This window comes from Calonectris borealis, chromosome 5 (genome assembly GCF_964195595.1).
Source record: "Calonectris borealis chromosome 5, bCalBor7.hap1.2, whole genome shotgun sequence".
Lineage (NCBI taxonomy): Eukaryota > Metazoa > Chordata > Aves > Procellariiformes > Procellariidae > Calonectris > Calonectris borealis.
In genome coordinates this window covers 42894236-42913758 of record NC_134316.1, presented here as the reverse complement: position 1 = coordinate 42913758, position 19523 = coordinate 42894236, and the positions used below count along the sequence as shown (strand labels likewise).

At 44.0% G+C, this 19523-nt stretch overlaps 1 protein-coding gene across 1 annotated transcript in view; it reads left to right on the top strand.

Annotated features, from left to right (window-relative positions):
* Window positions 1-19523, top strand: part of MAPKBP1 (mitogen-activated protein kinase binding protein 1) — a 102001-nt gene that overhangs the window by 60388 nt on the left and 22090 nt on the right. The window contains exons 8-19 of the mRNA XM_075152095.1: window positions 1052-1212; window positions 3450-3639; window positions 4671-4817; window positions 5750-5934; window positions 6046-6137; window positions 6524-6649; window positions 8388-8458; window positions 8910-9031; window positions 10121-10196; window positions 12365-12476; window positions 13061-13124; window positions 16109-16234. Of these exons, the coding sequence (XP_075008196.1) occupies window positions 1052-1212; window positions 3450-3639; window positions 4671-4817; window positions 5750-5934; window positions 6046-6137; window positions 6524-6649; window positions 8388-8458; window positions 8910-9031; window positions 10121-10196; window positions 12365-12476; window positions 13061-13124; window positions 16109-16234 (1472 nt within the window). The remainder of the gene's footprint in view (window positions 1-1051; window positions 1213-3449; window positions 3640-4670; window positions 4818-5749; window positions 5935-6045; window positions 6138-6523; window positions 6650-8387; window positions 8459-8909; window positions 9032-10120; window positions 10197-12364; window positions 12477-13060; window positions 13125-16108; window positions 16235-19523) is intronic.

Below are 19523 nucleotides of genomic sequence, written 5' to 3'. Positions count from 1 at the left end.
TGGGCCTCTGCCACTTTGTGATTTACTCTGGAAGGCCAGGCAAAAATAGCGTTGCTTCTTGGCAAAGGGATTTTATTAATCATTGAGGCTCTTTCATTCTCAAGCCTCAGTGTTACAGCTACTGCCCTTCTGGCAAAGCAGTGTCCTGATGTAGCTTTGGCAATCACTGTGTTGTCCCTCCTGGCTTGGCCTGGACAAGTAGGACTTCTAGAAGGATTGTGATTTCTGCCCACTCTGCAGTGTCTTACTTGGCTTGTGCATCTCAAATGCAGGTTCCCAAGGTGCTGGTTGGTTTGGCTATTCTAAACCACCAGGTTGGCCCAGAATTAAGGATTTGATTGTGCTTATTTTGCTTTCGATTGAATGTAAGATGCCCACCTGAAAGGATCCAGTGTATTAAAATCAAGGGAAAAAATCCTTCCACGCTTTCACTCAAGTGAAATGCCTCTTCTTTTCTTTCCTTTCCTCTCTAAAATCTGCCTTTCACTCTCGCTCAGAATACAGACAGCTTCACAGTAAGTTGGAAAAAAGTTTTGCATTGAACTCATCCCCTTATCACCACACTCCATTTTGTACCATTTTCTCCCATTTGTACAGATCCCAGTGGGAGGGGGAAGAAAATCCCTTTTTTTCTTTCCTTATCCCCTTGTGACAGGTAATGTATTGGCATGCTAGTACAGGGTGAGGTGCTGCTTGCCTGCCAGTGGTGCTGAATGTCACAGAGGAACAAAAAACAATGTTCAGAGTAAGTCTCAGCTGGAGCAAATGTATAGCTCTGCTGACCTCCCACCACAGTGGGTGGCAGAGGGACTGGGCTTTTTCCTTAACCACTTGGAATCTGCAACGGACCTTGGCTGGGAAGCACCTCAGGAAGGAAAATTGGATTTTTAGGCTTTTCCTTACTCCCAGGGCTCGACTTCACTTCACTCCAGCTCTTCTGACCATGACTCCTTTGTCTGTCAATTTGCTGTTCTCCCTGTCGTGTGTCTGGTGACCTTTGAAGTGAGAGCGCATTGCTTATTCACCTTCTTGTGTGCTGTGTCCTCCTCAGACCACTGTGGCAAACTGCATCTCTGTGAATCACGACTACATCTTCTGTGGCTGCGCTGATGGCACCGTGCGGATTTTTAACCCTCTGAACCTTCACTTTGTCACCACACTGCCGAAGCCGCACTTCCTGGGAACAGACATCGCGAGTGTGACCGAGGCCAGGTACCGTGGAGAGGGTGGGAGGGAGCAAGGGAGGCTTGTGGGGGTTAGAACTGTTCCCCAGACCTTTGCCATCTGGAGTGTGCTCTTTTTATGGATTTAAATTGGCAGCCTGTTGCAGATCCCCCTGACTTGGCTGGGCTACAGCCCAAAGCTGGTGGCTGGACTACACAGCATATCTTGCTCCTCATCTCCCTGGGATTGCTCAGCTCTGGTGGCCTTTTGACGTTGGTTGCTATGAGCAAGCAGGCAGAGGGCACAGGATGCTCTGGCACACTTCAGTTGTTCCTGTACCATGGAATATCCTTTGCTTATCAGTGGTAAAGGCTGAAGACTCTCCTCTGTAGCAATATAATAATGTTGCTAAGAGATGCCCAGGCCCTCATGGGGCACTTTTTCAAAGGCTCCCTTGCAATTTTTTATAGACTCAAATCTCCTACTGTTGTCTGTAGTCTTTCTTCTCCTTCAATTTCGTGCATTCTGTTGTCTTGTTTTCCTACCTTCGCCCAATATCTTCTGCCTGGGGTCTCTATTTCTCACCTTCTGAGATGGGTAATGTGATTTCTGTACAGTTCTGTCTGCCAGCTTGCAGAGGCTTATGATGGAGAAAACCCTTCATGTGTTGCTGTTTGCTAATCCTGGTTGGAGGCTTTTTCAATCTTCTGTTGCCCTCTTTCACTTCTGTCACTAGTGGGGAAAAAAATCCAAAGGTATATGAATCCACCAGCCATCGTTCCACTGGATATCTGGAGTTCCCACGTCTGCAGATATATAGTCTTTTTTTGGTGTGGGTTTTTTTTTCCTTTCTTTTCTTTTTTCTTTTTTTTTTTTTCTCTTGTCTCAACAGGTTTTCTATAAACTTCTCTTGGGAACTTGAGGTACAAGTTCAAACAGTGCACTGTATAGTCCTCCTATAGATCAGTGGGAGATAATGATATTCCAGTAAGGGAGCTGGAAAATGAACTCTCTCAATTTAAAATGTTACCAGTTTCTGGTAGTGCTAAAGTCAAGCAATTGTATGCATGGACCCTTTATAAATACTCTCTGTGCTCTCATGCATCAGTTGAGCAGAAATATTCATGTGATTCTTAAACATGCATTTATAGCACTGATTACAATCTTAACAATTTTTTTTTTATTACTTCCAAAGAAGCTTGAAAACACAGGACTCCTTATATTCCCATGCATGCCAGAGCCTCTCTGTGGGATGAACTGCCCACAACTGTATCAATGACTTGATTTTTCGATAGGATCTGGGCTGCGCTCTTCCAGCCCTCAAAGCTTTGCGCTTGCAGAAGCAGAGCTCCAATTGTCTGGTGTGCCACATGCGCTTTGGCCCTCGTCCCTGCATCTCCATCAGTCCTTTTAAATTACCTGCTCTCAACACCCGGGCACTCTGGCTATAATTACCTTATTCGATACCATTAGCAGCATTGTGGGATGGCTGTGTTCACCTCAGGTCAAGAGAGCAGCTCCTTCTTTACGTGCATGGCAGCAGGACTTAACAGAGGATTCCTGTAGAGGAGATACAGGGTTCACATGGCGTGATCTTGGCCTAACCTGGGGAAAGGGATGTTTCCTTGTTCTGCAGGATTCCTCTGTTTTTAAGTTTGCATCAGAGAGCTTGCCTATCTAGAAAGGACTGTACCCATCTGCAGTTGCCCATCTCGAGCTGGGCAAGTGTGTGGGGTGGGGTGGAAGGGAAGCACGTCAGACAAGCAGCCGCTGTAATGAATCGTTCCTTTGTCCCTTGTGCTGGTATGCTCCTGTCTTTTGAGTGCAGTACTCTTCTGCTTGGTCACACACAAGCAGTTCCTGCAATCAGTAAACAAAATATAGTACCCACCAAAAGATGATCCTCCCTCCCCTTTGTTTTGAGATTATTTGACTTGGATTTTACCACCTGGTTATGCAGGGGTAAATGATGATGATCTCCAGTGATGATCAAGTGTCCTGTTTGGTCCTTCTTCAGGGAAAGTCAATCGCCTATCTGTGGTGGGACTCTGGGTTGGATGGCAAGGAGAATGACTTTTGCCATGGGACTTTCAGGCTTCTTTTGGGACTTTGGTTGTTCAAGAGACAGGTCTTCCCAACCAGCTACTCTCTCTACCTATACATGCCACAGCGTATTGTTCACCTCGCCAGCGCCCTGTGGAGAATCTGAGCTCTCATGCTTCCCCTCCTTGCTCTGGCTGCAAGAGAGCGCAAGGTAACCAGGCTGTTGTTCTCTCTTTGTGCAGTCGTCTTTTCTCTGGTATGGCTGATGCGAAGTATCCGGACACGATTGCCTTGACCTTTGACCCCACCAACCAGTGGCTTTCCTGTGTATACAATGACCACAGCCTGTATGTGTGGGATGTCAAAGACCCGAAGAAAGTGGGCAAGGTGTACTCTGCTTTGTACCACTCTTCCTGCGTGTGGAACATTGAGGTACGTTGTCTGCAGACACAAGTGTTGGATTACGAGTTGCAGCTGAGGAAGTCATCTGAAGAGCTGCCAAATTTGAATGCAAACACTTACTGCAGAGAGAAAGAATTGACTCGGATTTCCTCCTGTGGTTAGTGTGGTTGCTACGGGGCTTGAGTTGGAGCTGGGAACAGTTCTTTGGCTGCACTGTGATGGCCGACCAAATGCGTTAGATGCAGTGTGTTACTGGAAGAAAAATCTCACCATTAAAAGGTGAGAGGTGGGAGAAGGAGCAGAACTGGACAAAGCTGAATGCAGGGGCTCCTTTCACAAAATGCACAAGAGTTTACTGCTGACCTCAAAAAAAATTGTTTGAGGTCTGTGGTGAGCAAGTGCTCCAAAGTCAAAGGAATGAAACAAGTGATAAGATCTCAACTCTGATTCTTCTTAACCTGTTTACCAGGACTTCAGGAATTAGCCTCTCAATTGGCTGTCATCTTCCAGTCTGCCTAGTTGGCTTTCCCTCAGAGGGACAGAGGGAAGGAAAGGAGGTATAGGAAACAATGTAATTGTTAATGTGTTGAAATATATCCAACAGTGGTCAGGAAAGGGGGAGGTGGAAAGGAAGTGGGAAGAGGTTGAGGACTTTTTTGTTATTATTTATTAATTGCATCTCACCCTTTCCTTCTGGATTATACATTGACAGTAGTAGTTGAAAGTTGCAAACACCAGTGCAAGGTTGTTGTTGTAGGGTCATTGTTGTGTGGTCTTTGAGGTGCTTTCTTTGAACTATTAGAAACAAAGGATGCTGGCTTGTTGTCCACTTCTTAAGGAGATGTTCTACATTCAGGGAAGCTCAGTGAGCAGTTGTTTGAAGTGAATATGAAGCTCTGGTCTGCAAACAGGTTTTCATTAGGAGAACTGGCTGGCTCTCGCCTTTACAAAACAGGGAACACAGCCCTTTTATCACATTTTGTTTTGAAACTTGCTACCAGTGTCTAGGATGCCAGGTGCCAGGCAATCTCATTCAGGGGTTGATTTTTACCTGCCCTTAGATGTATCCGGAGGTGAAGGACAACAATCAGTCATGCCTCCCCCCTGGTTCCTTCATCACCTGCTCCTCTGACAACACCATTCGTCTGTGGAACACCGAGAGCTCCAACATTCACGGCACAGCCCTGCACCGCAACATCCTCAGCAATGTAAGATCCCAGGTTTTGATCACCTCTTCACCCTTGGGGTTGCTCTTCCGCATGCACAGGTATTCCCAAGTTAAGGCCCAAACTTCTTTGGATCTCTAAGTCAACACAAGCTTCTCTGCAAACAGAGCGCAAGTCTGGTAAAATGTACGAACCTGAAGAAACATGAAGGGAGTATCAGGTGGAAAGACAGTTTGTCTGAAATGGCCCTGGGGACTATTGCTTTTTCCATAAACGACCCAAGGAGTCGACAAGCTTAGTCTCTTCCAAAATGGCTCATGCCATATGCTTCAGGAGAGCTGTTTCTCTTTTTCTCCATCTCTGTAATGTGTAACCACTTTAAGATCTGTTTGGAAAGGTGCATCAAATGAGGCAGAGGTTTGGGAGAATTGAGTGAGAAACAGTTTACACTCACTTCATCTCTATAAGAGGGAGGATACTCATACAGAACAGAGATTACTTATGGACATTTGCTTCCGTTCTCAGTTGTGTTGGAAGATCCATGGGCACAGCAGCCCTGGCCTGCCTGTTCTCAGCAATCTGCTCGTGGTGGAAAAAGCTCCTGCTTTTTCTCTCATTTCTCAAAAGGCATGGGCTGACTTGGATGATCCCTAGAAGTCTTTCAGATTCCTGCTGTGTCCCCCCTACTATGTTGTAATCACTAATCCCAGAGCTTGTCTGTTGTGCAGGAGATGCTGTTAGTTTCTAGCCTGAAGGTGAATCTTTTGCGAAGGGTGATCGTGAGACACAGCTGTGAAACTTTCGTCCTACGATATGAAGGGGCTGAGTGCTTGCTCCTAGCTAAAAGGTCCCACCAGTTACAGTGTTACTGCCAATGAAGTGTATGTGTTGGCCAGGAGCCCAGTTTCTAAGGCAGGTGCTTCACTTTAATATTTTGTAACTAATTAATATTTCCGGGTGTATTGTATCCCCAGGACTTGATGAAAATCATCTACGTAGATGACAACACTCAGGTACTTCTGGACACTGATTACAACTCAGCAGGAAGTGCGGACAAAGCTGATGCACAAGTGATGGATACGAAAGTGGGGATACGCACTGTCTGTGTGAGTCCCAGTGGGGAGCACCTGGCCTCGGGGGACAGGATAGGCACTCTCAGGTAATCCCGTAGAGCTTCTTGTGCAGGTTGCGGGCTGGGCAGGCATGAGAATGAAAACTAGGTCTTGCTAATTTTATTAAACTTACTGAAATCAGCCATGTTGTGTCTTAGGATATATGAATTGCAGTCTCTGAGGGAAATGCTGAAGGTGGAAGCCCATGACTCTGAGATCCTATGTCTGGAGTACTCCAAACCTGATACAGGTAAATGCAATTGAGCTTCTTCCCTCTTGCATATGAATGTACTGTTGAGCAGGTCAGAATGTCCAGCCACGGTACGTCAGAACTTTCAGTGGTGAGCTACTCCTGGATTTCAGAGCAGGCTTGTAGCATTGGGCCAGTAGAGCCGGACTTCAAAAAAGGCTTCTTTCTCATACTTTTCCTTGGAATATTGTAGGTTGAGATTGAAAGTTGTTCTGTCTGTTATTATAGTGTGAAATCCAGGGGTGTTCCTTTGTGTCCATCCGTGCAGTTAGCTATAGTATAAAGTTTTGTCCCTAAGATGACTTGAGAAGCTGTTTTAAAATAGTGACTGGAAGAGCAAATGACTTTTTAGTAATGGTCTTGCACTCTTTTTAACTTTCTGATAGGCTTAAAGCTCTTGGCTTCAGCCAGTCGGGATAGACTGATTCATGTCTTGGATGCTGGAAAGGACTACAGCCTGCAGCAGACCCTGGATGAACATTCTTCTTCCATCACTGCTGTGAAGTTTGCAGGTAGAGAATCATGGCCTCTCTCCAAAGTTGGATTTGAGCGTTGCTGTTGTCCCATTGTGGCTGTAAAGTAATTTTAGCTGCTTACACACTGGGTTAGGCCAGGTTGAAGTTGCTGCTGCTTTTTTGTCATCTCCTGTAGCTGCAGTCCTAACAGAAGATGATATTTGACAATACTTGCCTTCTTTTCCCTTTTGTTTTTTTCTCCTCTCCCTCCTCCCCACTCAAAAAACCTCTCCTGATTGAAGTCCTCAGCATTTCTTTGGAAAGCTGCTTTCTGTAATGATTTACTCCCTTTAACTGATGTCAGACGGCTACACGCTGTTCTTAGTGAGGAGAACTGTGGAACAGTCATCCTCCAAAAAAATCCTCAAATCCACAAAAAACACTTTGGGATTAACTAGTCACAAGTAAATTTATCATTGCAAACCAGTGTAAGACCTCGCATTTACGGTAATAGAGCACATTGCATCTCCAGCACTCAGTTGCTACTGGTGGTCAGACATCAGTGTGGTCAGTGCTATTGTTGGGGAACAACGAGGGTTGGTTGCCAGGGAGCCAGTAGCCAAGGGTGACAGGAAGGCAGGCGAAGGTAGTGGCCTCACTGGCAATGTCCTACAGTACCTGAACGAGGTGGAACAGATCAAGTCCGGTGACAGTAACTAGATCCAGCCAGTAGTCTGGATCACCAGACAAATCCATAGTGATAAGACAGGTCAGCAATTCAAGGTCCGGATCAGTCCGGAGACAGTGAGCGGGGTCAGCCACAGTTCAGTGCCTGCCAGGCAAGCCCATAGCAGCAAGGCAGGTTCGAGTTCAAATCGGGAAGCTGAGTCCGTGGGTCAGGGTCAGGATTCGGATCAGCAGGGTACGTGGCCGGGCACAGGCGTGGCTGCAATGCTGCTGCGGTGTAGCTCCGTTGGGGTTCAAGGATGAGAACCTCAGCTTGAAAGTAGCTCCCAAGTGAAGAGCAGGGACCTTGCTGAAGCTTCATAGCAGAGGCTCCCTGAAGCTGCTGTGAGGCTTTTTCAAGTTTTTTCTCAAGGAGCTCCAAAGCTAGGAAAAGTTTCTCTGACAGGTCTGTCTTATCAGTGAGCTGGCCTTGAATGCAGCCAGCGAAACTCCTAGGAGATGAGGGAGCTGCGCTCGGGGCCCTGGCAGCGAAGGTCTTTGTGCTTGTGCTAGTCTGAGCTAAGCGCAGCCCTGCTCTGGGTGCAGTTCAAGCAGACGTGTGTGATATTGGATCCATTTTCATTACATGGAGTTTTATCAGGCGTTGCTTTGCTGAACGAGCAGATGGGTTACAAAAGAGTGCTAAGGGAAGAAGGAAAGCCTGATCCTGCTGTAAGAAAGGGCAGCAAGAAACCTGTGGCTGACTTTGAGGACTGAAAAGTGCCTATTGCCTGTTTGCAGCTCATACTGAGTGAGAACCCATCATATTGCCACAGAGTGCTGTGGCACATAGAGAATAAGCATGTGAGCATACTTTTGGGGGAGAAGACAGAATTGCATCCTGATCTGTTGTGTAAAGCCTCTGTATGAAGGCCTCGTGCGCTCTGAGCATTAACAAATGCTGTCCCTGAGAAGGGGCTTCTGTTTTGCTGCAGCATCCTGCTGCTTAGGTAGGAGTCAGTCTTAGCTAAACAGGACTGAAATAAATGAGCAGTGATATAAATGGAAACATTTCCTCCACCTTGTATTTGTGTTTATCTTTTGATCGGCTCCTGCCTTTTTGTTCCAGCCAATGATGGGAAAGTACGAATGATAAGCTGTGGGGCAGACAAGAGCATCTATTTCCGCACTGCGCAGAAGGTAACTGTATTACAGCTTTTTGTACACTTTTTTTTAATAATCTCTCCACAAAGCAACTACTTTAAAGAATGATATCAGAGTTTCTGTATGAGCTTGTTGCTATTTCAGCCTCAGTGTCTCCCACTGACTCAATGCAAGAGATTACATTTGGAGAACTAGTTCTGTGAAGCATGCAGCTGCTCCCAGCCTGACCTCTCTCAGCAAGGTGCAAAACAGAGAACTGTTAGGATATCTGCTTTTCTTTTGCTGCCAGGGCTGTTGTGAGGAGTGGTGAAAGAGTATGGGCTGGAGGGGAGTTCATTGTGCCTCCAGTCCCAGCTGTTCCCCGCGGACCTGGTTAGTGGGAAGGGTTGGTTTGTGCTGGCTGTGTGAGAGAACTCATCTGTATTTATAAGTTTTTAATAATGGGTTAACTACTTGATTTTGACACGGTCTTTACCCACATGTTTAGACAGGAGAAGGGGTTCAGTTTACCCGAACACATCACATTGTTAGGAAGACCACTCTGTATGACATGGATGTGGACCCCAGCTGGAAATACGCAGCTATTGGATGCCAGGATCGTAACATCAGGTTAGTTTACTTCTTGTCTTGAAAATATTTTTGCAGTCATAAATGAGTTGGCCAAGGCGGCTGCATCTCCATCATTGTTCCTCTAGGTTCTTTGACACAGCATTTTCAGACAGATCTGAGGCCTCACCTCACACTCTGTGAGGTTGAACTCTGCCTTTCCCCCGGCTGATGAAAAGCTGTGGATATATGCAAATGCCCATGGGACTCTTGGCTTCTCGCTGGGTTGCTCTGTAAAGCAAAGCCTTTCTACTGGGAGAGCAAGTGTGCCTTTCTTGGCACATCATTGAGCTGTGGGGCAAGAATTTCAGCGCTGTGGTAATTTTTGCTTTTAAAGATATGTCTAGTGAGAAGCTGTGAGGTCCTGTGGAATAGCTGGGACTGTAGGAACCTAAAATTGAGCTAAGTATGACTGTCTTTGGACAAGTGGAATCCATTCTCTGCTCCCTTTTTATCCATTTCTCCAATTTGTCTGCTTCTACCTTCAAAGCAAAGGAGACTCTCCGTAGTTGTGTGTCTCCTCCTGTTGTATCTGGGTGAGATGCCGAGAGTTTTGGTCATAGCTGAATACCACTGCTGAATGTAATTAGGTTTTGTATTCAAATGTAGATAAAGGGTTTTGCTCTCTCAACTCTTTCCTTTAGTGTGAAGGAACCACAGGTATTTTTATAGCAGGGAGGACTGACTGAAGCTTATTAAGAGCCATTCCTGCTACATAACCATTAGCCATTACAAGGTTTGGCAAGGTTTTCTCCCTCCCATTTGACCTCTCCTTCAGTGCCATGATGCTATACTTGTTTTTGATTATCGGCTTGAGAATCAAGCCTCGGTTTTAATTCAGATAATCCGCTTGATATCATATCATCCAGTCCTGGGCCCCTACATTACTTTCAAGGTTGTTTCTTGAACCATTTAAATGATTGGTGGTTATAGTTCATAGAGGTCATTTCTCCACTTCCTGTGGCTTGGCCCTGTTCCCTATATCTCGTGCGGAATGAGGAGCAGAAAGAGAAAAGGATCCTGGTACGGACAAGAGCCGTAGAGCAGTACCTGGGCAAAATGAGCAATCTTGTCTTATGTTGTCCCCCGCAGGGTTTTCAATATAAGCAGTGGGAAGCAGAAGAAGCTTTACAAAGGATCCCAAGGTGAAGATGGCACCCTCATTAAAGTAAGCTGTTTCCTTTTTTTCTTCCCTTTTCCTTTTTTCCAGCTCTTCCGAATGCAGCTCAGGGCTAAGAAAATGAAATACAAACCTGAACACAGGAACTTCCCCCCCCCCCCGCCCCGCTTGCTCCATACTTTGTTCCTTATCCTGCTGCTGCTTCCTCCTCCTACCTCCATCCTTAAGGGCTGGTGATGTATTTGGGTTCAATCAGGCTAAAACAGGAAAAGAGTCAATGAACGCTGAAGTTGATCTATAACTTCTCTCTCTGTCCTGTTTCTGAAGTAAGGCACAGGCCCATGCTGTAAAAGCAAGTAGAACCACACCAGTATCTGTCAGGAGATTATTTAGTCCATTTACTTTAATCCTTCACTTTCTGCTCTAGAGAGCTCATTCTGGCTTTCTTGACTATTTTTGTTAGGAGTTTTAAGGTGGAGCTGCCTCTTGATCAGTGTTTGAGAAATCTGTGGTTGCCAGAGCCCAAATACAAATGAAACTCGTTATGAGTTGATGAAATTAAGTAGCATCTGCCCTGAAAAGCCCCTATCCTTCAGGTCTTGGAGTGCTGGACGAGCCCGGTACTGCTTAGAGACTGAGTCTGTTCGTGTTTCCCACCTGCTGAGTGCACCCAGGCCTTGGGGTAGGGTAGCATGCCTGCTTCTGCCACTGTCCTGGGCTTCCCCGGGTAAACCAGGCGCATTCAAGATTCAGCATTAAGAGTGATGCCAGCACATTGGGCTGTGGAAGAATTGCATTCTTGTCTTTAAAGGGGGAAGACCAATTTACACAACCAAAATATCTCACAAGTTCCCAAACAAGCTTCTTCATTGTATTTGTTTTCACTGATAATTTTTCTACTTTTTAAACCAAATATTTCTGTTCAGCTGCACAGGCCAGCAGTATTATTGATGGGTATAAATAACTGGGTAAAAAGGGAGAGGAAGGCAAACAGTTTTGTTCAGTGTCACCTCTTCTGTTTTACAGAGAAAGATAAGTTCTCTTTCTCTTTGCCTATTATAATTCCTACTAAGTTTTTTATAAGCCAGAGTAATAAAAATGAAAAGTTGATGCTATACTTTATTGCTGGTAAGCTCAGGAGCTTGATTGTATCTTTCTCAGACCACAAACCATGAAATGTTGCTGGGAGCTGGATTTTTTGTTTTTAATATCCTTTATGTTTTTCGTTTTTTCATGTGCAGCTGAAGTGGGGAATCTCAATTATTTTTAATGTTGCTTTGTTCATTTTTAGGACAGTTATGTAACCAAGGGATTATGGTTGTCTCTGGAATTTAAACTTTCTTGGCATGTTGTTCTGAGATGGTAATATACATTGCAGTTTAACAAGTAGAACCCAAACAGTGACATGCAAAGCAAAAGATACAGCAACAAAGTAAACATAACCAAAAAAGTTATCATTATTTAAATACCATGTTTCCCTCAAAACCCAGACATTTTCATTCTCAGTTCCTTAAAGTTCTACAAAGGACAAAGCAGGACATTTGGTGACAGTAGCTGAATTTGCTGTGTAGTGCTGCTTTACACCTAGTGAGGCATTTGGAGGGGTTTTTATATTTGATCCATGATAAAGCAACAAATGGGTGTATGTGAGGGGAAAAAAACCAAAACAACCCCAACAAACAAAAAAACAACCCGAAAATGGGAGTTGCAAATGCTGGAGATTTGATAGCGTCATTATCAAAGACAATTTCTCTGTAGTGTTGAATTCTTTTCTGGTTTCTCTCCTCAAGTTTTCAGTCTTTTAATATTTCACTTAACTCCGTCAGCTCTGATTTTTTTTTTTTTTTGGGGTGTGTGTGTGGTTTTGTTTTGTTTTGATCTTAAGATAGAAGAAAGTAAGACCCCAGTGGTTAAAAGGAGGTAGGAGAGAGAGGTATAAGTCTGTCCATTGATGGTGGTACCTTCACAGTCATGAAGGCGTTTATGTAAGTGCCTTCGGTCTCCGATTAGGTTGGAGTTAGTTTTAACACTTTAGTCACGTTGGAGATTTGTCCTGGGATGCTGGATAGCCTGGTGCTCAGTTGGAGTCTTGTGGGAGCTACTTGCATTTTATTCTTTTAACTACTATGACTGTCTTGGGTATTCTAGACCATTTTCATGCAGTTTGAAGGCACTTTCTCATCAGATCTTTGCACTTCTCTTATCTCCTAAACCAGGTGCAAACAGATCCCTCTGGTCTTTATATTGCAACCAGTTGTTCTGACAAGAACCTCTCCATCTTCGATTTCTATTCTGGCGAGTGTGTTGCAACCATGTATGGACATTCAGGTAAGGCACGGAAACTTCTGGAAATGCATTTTTTTCTGCAGATGACTATATAGCAGGGTCTGATACTGGTCAAAGCTTTCTGAAAGTTCCTCCCCACCAAAGTTTACCCACTGGGTATTTTGGAGTAGGTTATGGTTGGATGAAGTGTAATAGCTTATTTCATTGCAATTTCAACTTTTTTCAGACCTCATTTTGCATTGCAAAACGCAAGCACGCGCCCACCTGTCAGGCCATGTATTTGTTTACACAGCTTTTCTAATAGTCTATAAGGTAGTCTGTGTTTTTTCAGCGTATATTAAGTTCATTATGATATACCCTCAGATCATACAATGCAGGGGCTATTCTATTATAAGCAAAAAGAGACTTCAGTCTTTGTGCTGATTTTGCTGTGGGATAACCTTTCTATGTCAAGCCTAGATTTTTTGTTAAATGGTTATTCTAACTGGGGCATATTGATCTGTGTAGTGTGTTGGCTTTAAGCAGAATCTGAGTTGCTGAGCACAGATAGGCTATTTGGCTAATGATCTCTCTGCCCATTGCAATAATTCAGGGAAGGTTTTTTTCTTGTGCTTTATTTCACACAGAGATTGTAACCGGGATGAAATTCAGTAATGACTGCAAACATCTGATCTCTGTTTCTGGTGACAGGTAAGAGGGCTTTGCTTGTTTGTGATATCGGCTCATGCCACCTCACACTGGATTTAAAGTGTGTCCTGAAGGAAGGTAGAATTTTTTTTTTTTTTTAATGAGGGATGTTTTATGAATTCCAAAGAAACCTCAGAGCTTTCTGAATCATAAATGTGTGCTGTTGGCAAAGCTCACAGAGCTTATATTATCCTTCCATGGAATGAGACGCCCATGTGAAGTACTTCCCTTGTGGTTTGCTGAGTGCAGGTACTATTCCCTGCTGGAAAGGAGACAGAGATGTGGCCTGTTTCCTTACCAGCCTTCAGGTCTGTGATGTAATGCTTGTGATATTCCGACCAGTGGTGCCAAAACTTCGTCTTACAGTACTCCTGTTGGTGAGGTTTCACCAGGTGAATGAGCTTGTCTAGCGGCAAAAGGGACAGGCCTGTCCCCACTCTGCTCCTGTCCATATGGTCTTCTTCCCCACTCCCCTAGGTCAGCTGTGGTGCGGTTGACCCCTCATTAAGCTGATTCAGGTCACTACATCAGCACCCCCCCAGCTGAGTTTTCTGCTGATTTAGTGAGCTAAATCAGCTCACCAAAAGCTTAAGTAATTGCCAGACTGAGCCGGGGAGGAGAAAAGGGGAGAAGGGGAAAAGGAGAATACATGCCCAAGGTGATGGTTGTAGAGGTGAGTGGACCCACTACTTCTGGAACCAGTGAATGCTTAAATCAGCTGAAGCGAATAAAATTTTTCCTTTTAGAAAGATGGTTCCTGGAGTGCTATTTCAAGGCCAGAGCAACCCAGATTTTCTCTCTTTCTTTATCTTTTCTATTAATAAACCACAATTGAAAGAGTTTTAGAGGGTGAGTTGTTACAGAACATACAATATATTACCTTAAATTGCACTGGTTGGTTATTTCCGTCTTTCAGTAAAAAGTAAATAATTTGGTTTTCCTCTTTCTTTACCTTTCGTGTGTGTAAATAGATTAGGGGAAAAGTTGCACAGAAAAAAGTGTCCTTTTGCTGTGGATTTCTGATAAATTCCAGAAACATGGATAGTTTGAGGTCCCCAGTGATTCTTGTGATTTGGTGCAATGTCCCCTTGTTGACCATTTCCATGAGTGAAAGGGTCATTTTCTTCACTAAGGGTGTGGAGGAGGTGGATGAGAAGTGAGGAAGGGATTCATGAAGAACTTCGCTGTAAGGAGAGAAGCGTGTTTTTCAAAGAAGAACAGGGAAAATAGTCAGTTCACACACAGCAGTATGTGCAAAGAATAAAACTGAGACTAGAAAGAGACATGGAGATGGAGAAGGGCATAAGGACTGGGAGACCATGTGAGAAGAGTACTGCAAGGAAAAAACAAAAATGGCAAGGAAAAAAAAAAAGCAGCAAAAGGGGTAGGTGGGAGCATGCTTCTGTAGAGCTTTGTGTTGAATGTTAATGTATTTACAAGTTCATACTGTTTGCTGCTTATCTCTAGGTTTGATAGCTGTGGGGGTGGGATAAATGAACAAGCCAGATTTGCTTTCTGAATTTTGTTTCCTGCTTTTCAGTATTTTCTTAGCAGCGGATTATGGTTGCTGTTGCGTTCGAGAGAGCTGCTGCTTGAAGGGAAGCAGCTGGCTGCCCCTGGGTTGCCATAGTTCCCAGATGCAGTGCCTCATCACTTTCTCCTGGCTGAAAAGCTGGGGTGGGAGGATGACAGCGTGTTCACGGTTCATGGGAAGCGTCTGTGTCTGTATGTGACTTCAGTAGCTGGGAGTGATGCTCCTGAGCTTTATCACAAAGGGAGTGGCACTGGGGGCAAGAAGGAATTTTTAGTTTTCCATTAAAATCTCCACAGACTGCAAAGGTGGGGTTTATGTTTTCTTTTTGTGTGACATGGAAATAAAACCTTTTAAAATGTCTTTTCATGAGAGGAAAAAAATGGAGAAGATGCAGACATTCAGGATCCTGGTGCTTTTGGCATTTGCCTCGGGTCCAGGAGACCAAAGTTCATGGCCATTGTTCAAAATGGCAGAGCAAATGAATTTTTTACAAACTAGGAAGGAAGAGGGGAAAGCCCCTCGTTGAAAACTCCTTGGTGAATTGGAGTACCTGTGATTATAGTGGCACTGATGGGTCTTGAAGAACTTGATTAAATCCTCTTTGGATTCCAAAGTAGTGTGCAAGATTTTATAAATGATAGTAAAAGCACCACCTCTGTTTCTACATCAGTGTAAGTATACCCAGCTAGACAGGAAAGATGGGTGAGATGAAAAGAATTAGTTAGCGCTGAGGTTAAATTTCAAAGAAAATGCTGGTCATTTTACTTTCTAGTAGCTGAAGATGAGATACAGTATTCTCTAATGTGATGAGGAATTTCTTTTTTTTTTTTTTTTATTTTTTAGCCAGATTTCTGAAGAAAATGAGACCAATGAGATCACACTGTTTCTTTCTCTCGCTTAAACACTTCTGAATCCATTGACCAAATTCATTCAAATTCCTTAAAAGGTTCTTGGAGGGAGTCCAAGTGAAATATTAGGACCTTGACTGCAAAAAGTACTGCCACATAAGCTTAACCGTTACTACACCACAGAGACTCCATGGGATGGTGGGCATTAGGAAGGCCTTGCCCGTGGGGGTAATCAGAGGCTGCAGCTTAGCCCCTGTTAGAGGATGCAAAGGACATCTGTAGGCTCCACTTCTCCTGCTGACCATGGAGGACTTGTTATGGCATTTCCTTCAGCAGCTGGTCAGATAGTCAAATAAAGGTATCGGATCAGAGATGAGTCTGTGCTAATCTCTCTGCAGTTGCTCTCGCCCACAGGCAGTCTTTGCCAGGCAGGTTTTACCTTTTTGTCATGAGGCTCGTGATGGGATTGAGTTTCTGTGAAGCTGTTTCTGCCTGTGTCTCTTCCCGCCACAGACAGAAGGGCTCGTTTGCCTCTGCAGTGGGAATTGATAATATCAATAAACTGACCTGAGACTTGACCCCAGTCTCATCTTTCCCTCTTTCAGCTGTATCTTCATCTGGCGTCTGAGCTCAGAGATGACCATCAACATGCGTCAGCGACTGTCTGACATGAAACAGAGGGGGAAGCAGGCAGAAAAGTCTCCTCCACACAAGACAGCTGGACTCATGAGGTGAGCAGAGTAGACTGAGAAGACGTGGCTGGCTTTGTAGGGTTTAATGTGAAAAGTGTGGCACTGGGATTCAACTGTAAGGTTTCTGCTGTCTTCACTGATAGTGTCTTCCAAAAGTTCCCTTACTCTTCTGTTGGATTTGCCGTGGTTTTTCTGCCCCGATTCTCTGGATGTAGAAGCCTTACTGTGATCTTCCAGACATAGTGTTGCTTCACTGATTGCAATGTGTACGCATTGCCCCTTGTGTCTTAATTTAGTTTAATGATGTAGTCAGAAACTTTAATAAGCAGTTTACCTAGCAGTACTGAGGCTGGTACACAGCATCCCACCAGGAAAGCCTTGCTCCTTCATGAATAAAGTTCTCTGGATCTAGGCTGTTTTCTGCAGCGTCAGTACTGAAGTATACCTGTGAGCTGTGTGAGTTTGCCATGTTGATCATAATTCTGAAAGAGTCCTTACAGTTGTGCTGTTTCTTTGTTAAGTATTTTCCGGAGGCTTTGAAAAAGGTCACCTAAAAATAATTATAATATAAATAATAAATGTAAAAATAATTTCCATGGGAAAGTTCTTGACAGCTAAATCATATTATTATTTTTTGCTCGGTAAACAACGTATCTAAAAACAAGCTACCACAGCCTGCAAACTGAATAGATCTAAAATTATCTGGTGACCTTTCTTTAAAAAGTGGTGCTTAAACACAGACCCTGTTTTTAAACAGAACAAGAGTGACAGGGGATTATGGATTATTAGTGTAATGTATTTGGTTTCTCTGTAGTTAGTAAGTAGCTGAGACTAGTTTGACTGTAAGCAATGCAGGAGAGAGTCCTGACCAAGCTGATATAGGATCAAAATGGGGGAAAAAAGGATAAACACAGATTTTTGATGCTATATCCCACAATTTTCCCCCTCCAAATTGAGTTCTGGATATAAAAGTGCCAAAGCACTGGAGGACTTACCACCCTGGTTGTTAGAGTATCACAGGGACCTTCCCACTCCCTTTGGGAGCAAGTAATGTTGAAACAAGTCTGTCTGCATAGTTTCATTTGGGAAAGTCTTGATCTGTTCATTCTTGAAACGAGTCTTGTCTAATAAGTGCTTTTGGTAATGATGCTGGGAGAACTCAGGAAGCCTTTTTTCTAGCCAAAATTCTGGAGCTGTCAAGCAATGTGCTTTTTATAGCAGACTCTCCATTATTCCAGCAGCTGCAGCCTTACCCTACCGAGGCTCAGCCTGTGACAGATAATCCCAGTCCTCTTCTGCATTAGGTGATACTTGTTTCCGTCACAGACGCTTGCTGAAGGGCGGTGTTAGTGCCACGCCAAGCCCAGCACTTTATTAAAGTTGTTTGGTAACCTCTTTGCAAGCCTGGAATCTACTTGTTTGGTCAGCTTTGAAAGCTTGTTTTCAGTTTTGATCGACTGCTGTGGTCGCTGGAGATCAGCAAAGATATAACTCCAGAGCATTTTGGATTGGGACTGAATATGGAGGAAGAGCCTATTGGACCAGCATTATTGAGGTGGGAGAAGAAAAACTAATGGACTTGAGTAAGATTGGTTTTCTAGATGCCCTGTACCTGTTCTGGTTGTGTTTCCAAAGTCTGTCTGTATAGGTTGCAGTGGAGACTGGGGTTGCACCTTGTGGCGTAGAACTGTTGTCTCAAAAGGACTCACAGTAGTGTAAGAAAGGTCCCTGCCTGGTGATGTGTCATTTGTTCCACGGTATTTTCTCTAGAATGGTATTGCTAGAATGTTGTGGGGGTAGTAATGCATTCTCTTAGTTTCGTAGTATGAATGTATGACAAGATGAATAATCAAAATGATACTGGGGAAACAAAACTGAACTGAGGACGCAGTGGGGAAATGAAGACTTCTAATTCAGGACGGTGCTGTCTCTATCCAGCTGTGACTAGCAGGGCAGGGATTGGCCCAGGTGAATAACATCTGGAGCGTAAAAATGCCTTTCTGGGTCAAACCAGTGCTCCATGAAGCCCAGTATTCTGCCTGTGACAGTGGCAATGGAAGATACTATTTAATGAGACACTGTGTGAGCCTTGCTACATGGACCTTTGTGGTCCATTCGCCTCATACTCAATTGTTGTATCGGGGAGGTTAGGAGGTACATCTCTGCCTGTTCCCTTTAGTATTTGGTCAGTGGACCCATTGTCCACTGAATTTGTATAAATCCTTTTTCAACTTTGTAATATTGTCTGCCTCTGCAGCCTCCCGAGGTGACAAGTTCCAGGAGTTCACTGCTCTCTGTGGAAAGAAGGACTTTTTTTGTCTCTATTAAGCCACACTCCTGCTAGTTGCGTTGAAAGGTCCCTGTTTCTGAATATTGTTAGCTTTGGTGAACTGTAGTTCTGCATCCAGCTACCTGTAGTCCCCATGGCTTTGTAAACCTCTATCATAACCTTTCTCCATCCAGCCTTCTCTCCAAACTGAAGAGTCCCAGCCTTTTCAGTCCCTCTAAAAACTTCTAGAGATGCTAAAGTTTCTCCTCTGAAGGATTTCTCTGACTTGCCTTTATGGGACATTGGATTGTTTTGGAACTGATCTGACCTGTATGACCCACAGTTCTCCATAGTGCCCCTGAGAGCCTTTCAGTTCTGCCTCTGGTTGTGATAATTGGAGATGTGTGCTTTTCTCTCATCTGCTGAACATGAGGAGCTTTGATTATTTGGGATAATAGAACTTGTACTCAGCTGATATCGCTGGTACATTTTGGTTTTGAGGCATTTATATTTTCAGAGAAGGAACCATGTCAAGGCCTTTTAATACAGTTTTGATTTTGATCCAAATATGCATTTATTGTTTAGAAAAGCTTGTCTCAAATTTTTGGAAGGGAATTTTAAAATTGATTTTACTGTGGAATGTTTGCAGGGCTTATAGTCATGTTTTAGCTGAGCGTTTACATTTTTTTAATTTTAATTTTAAAAGTCACTTTTTTCTGTGACTTTCATTGAAGCTTTAGTATAAATAGCAGGAGATAGAAATGTTATCCAAATCAAATTCTCTAAAACTAATATATGTATGCCAAAGAAGTACTGTGTGCCCTCAGATATATTTGGAAAGAAGAGCTTCTTATCAAATTCTCAGTGAGGCTTTGGTCCAGTCCAGGCAAGCTGTGCGGTTTCCAGGGCTCAGAATGGGGCAGGCTTTTGATGCCAGATCAGAAGTGGTGCCCGAGTCTGCGCTGAACAATTGCCATTTCAACGCCGGGGAGACTCTGAAGTCAGAAGCACTGTGATCTTTCTGTGGGGAAAAGCAGGGTAACTTTCTTTTAAAACCCT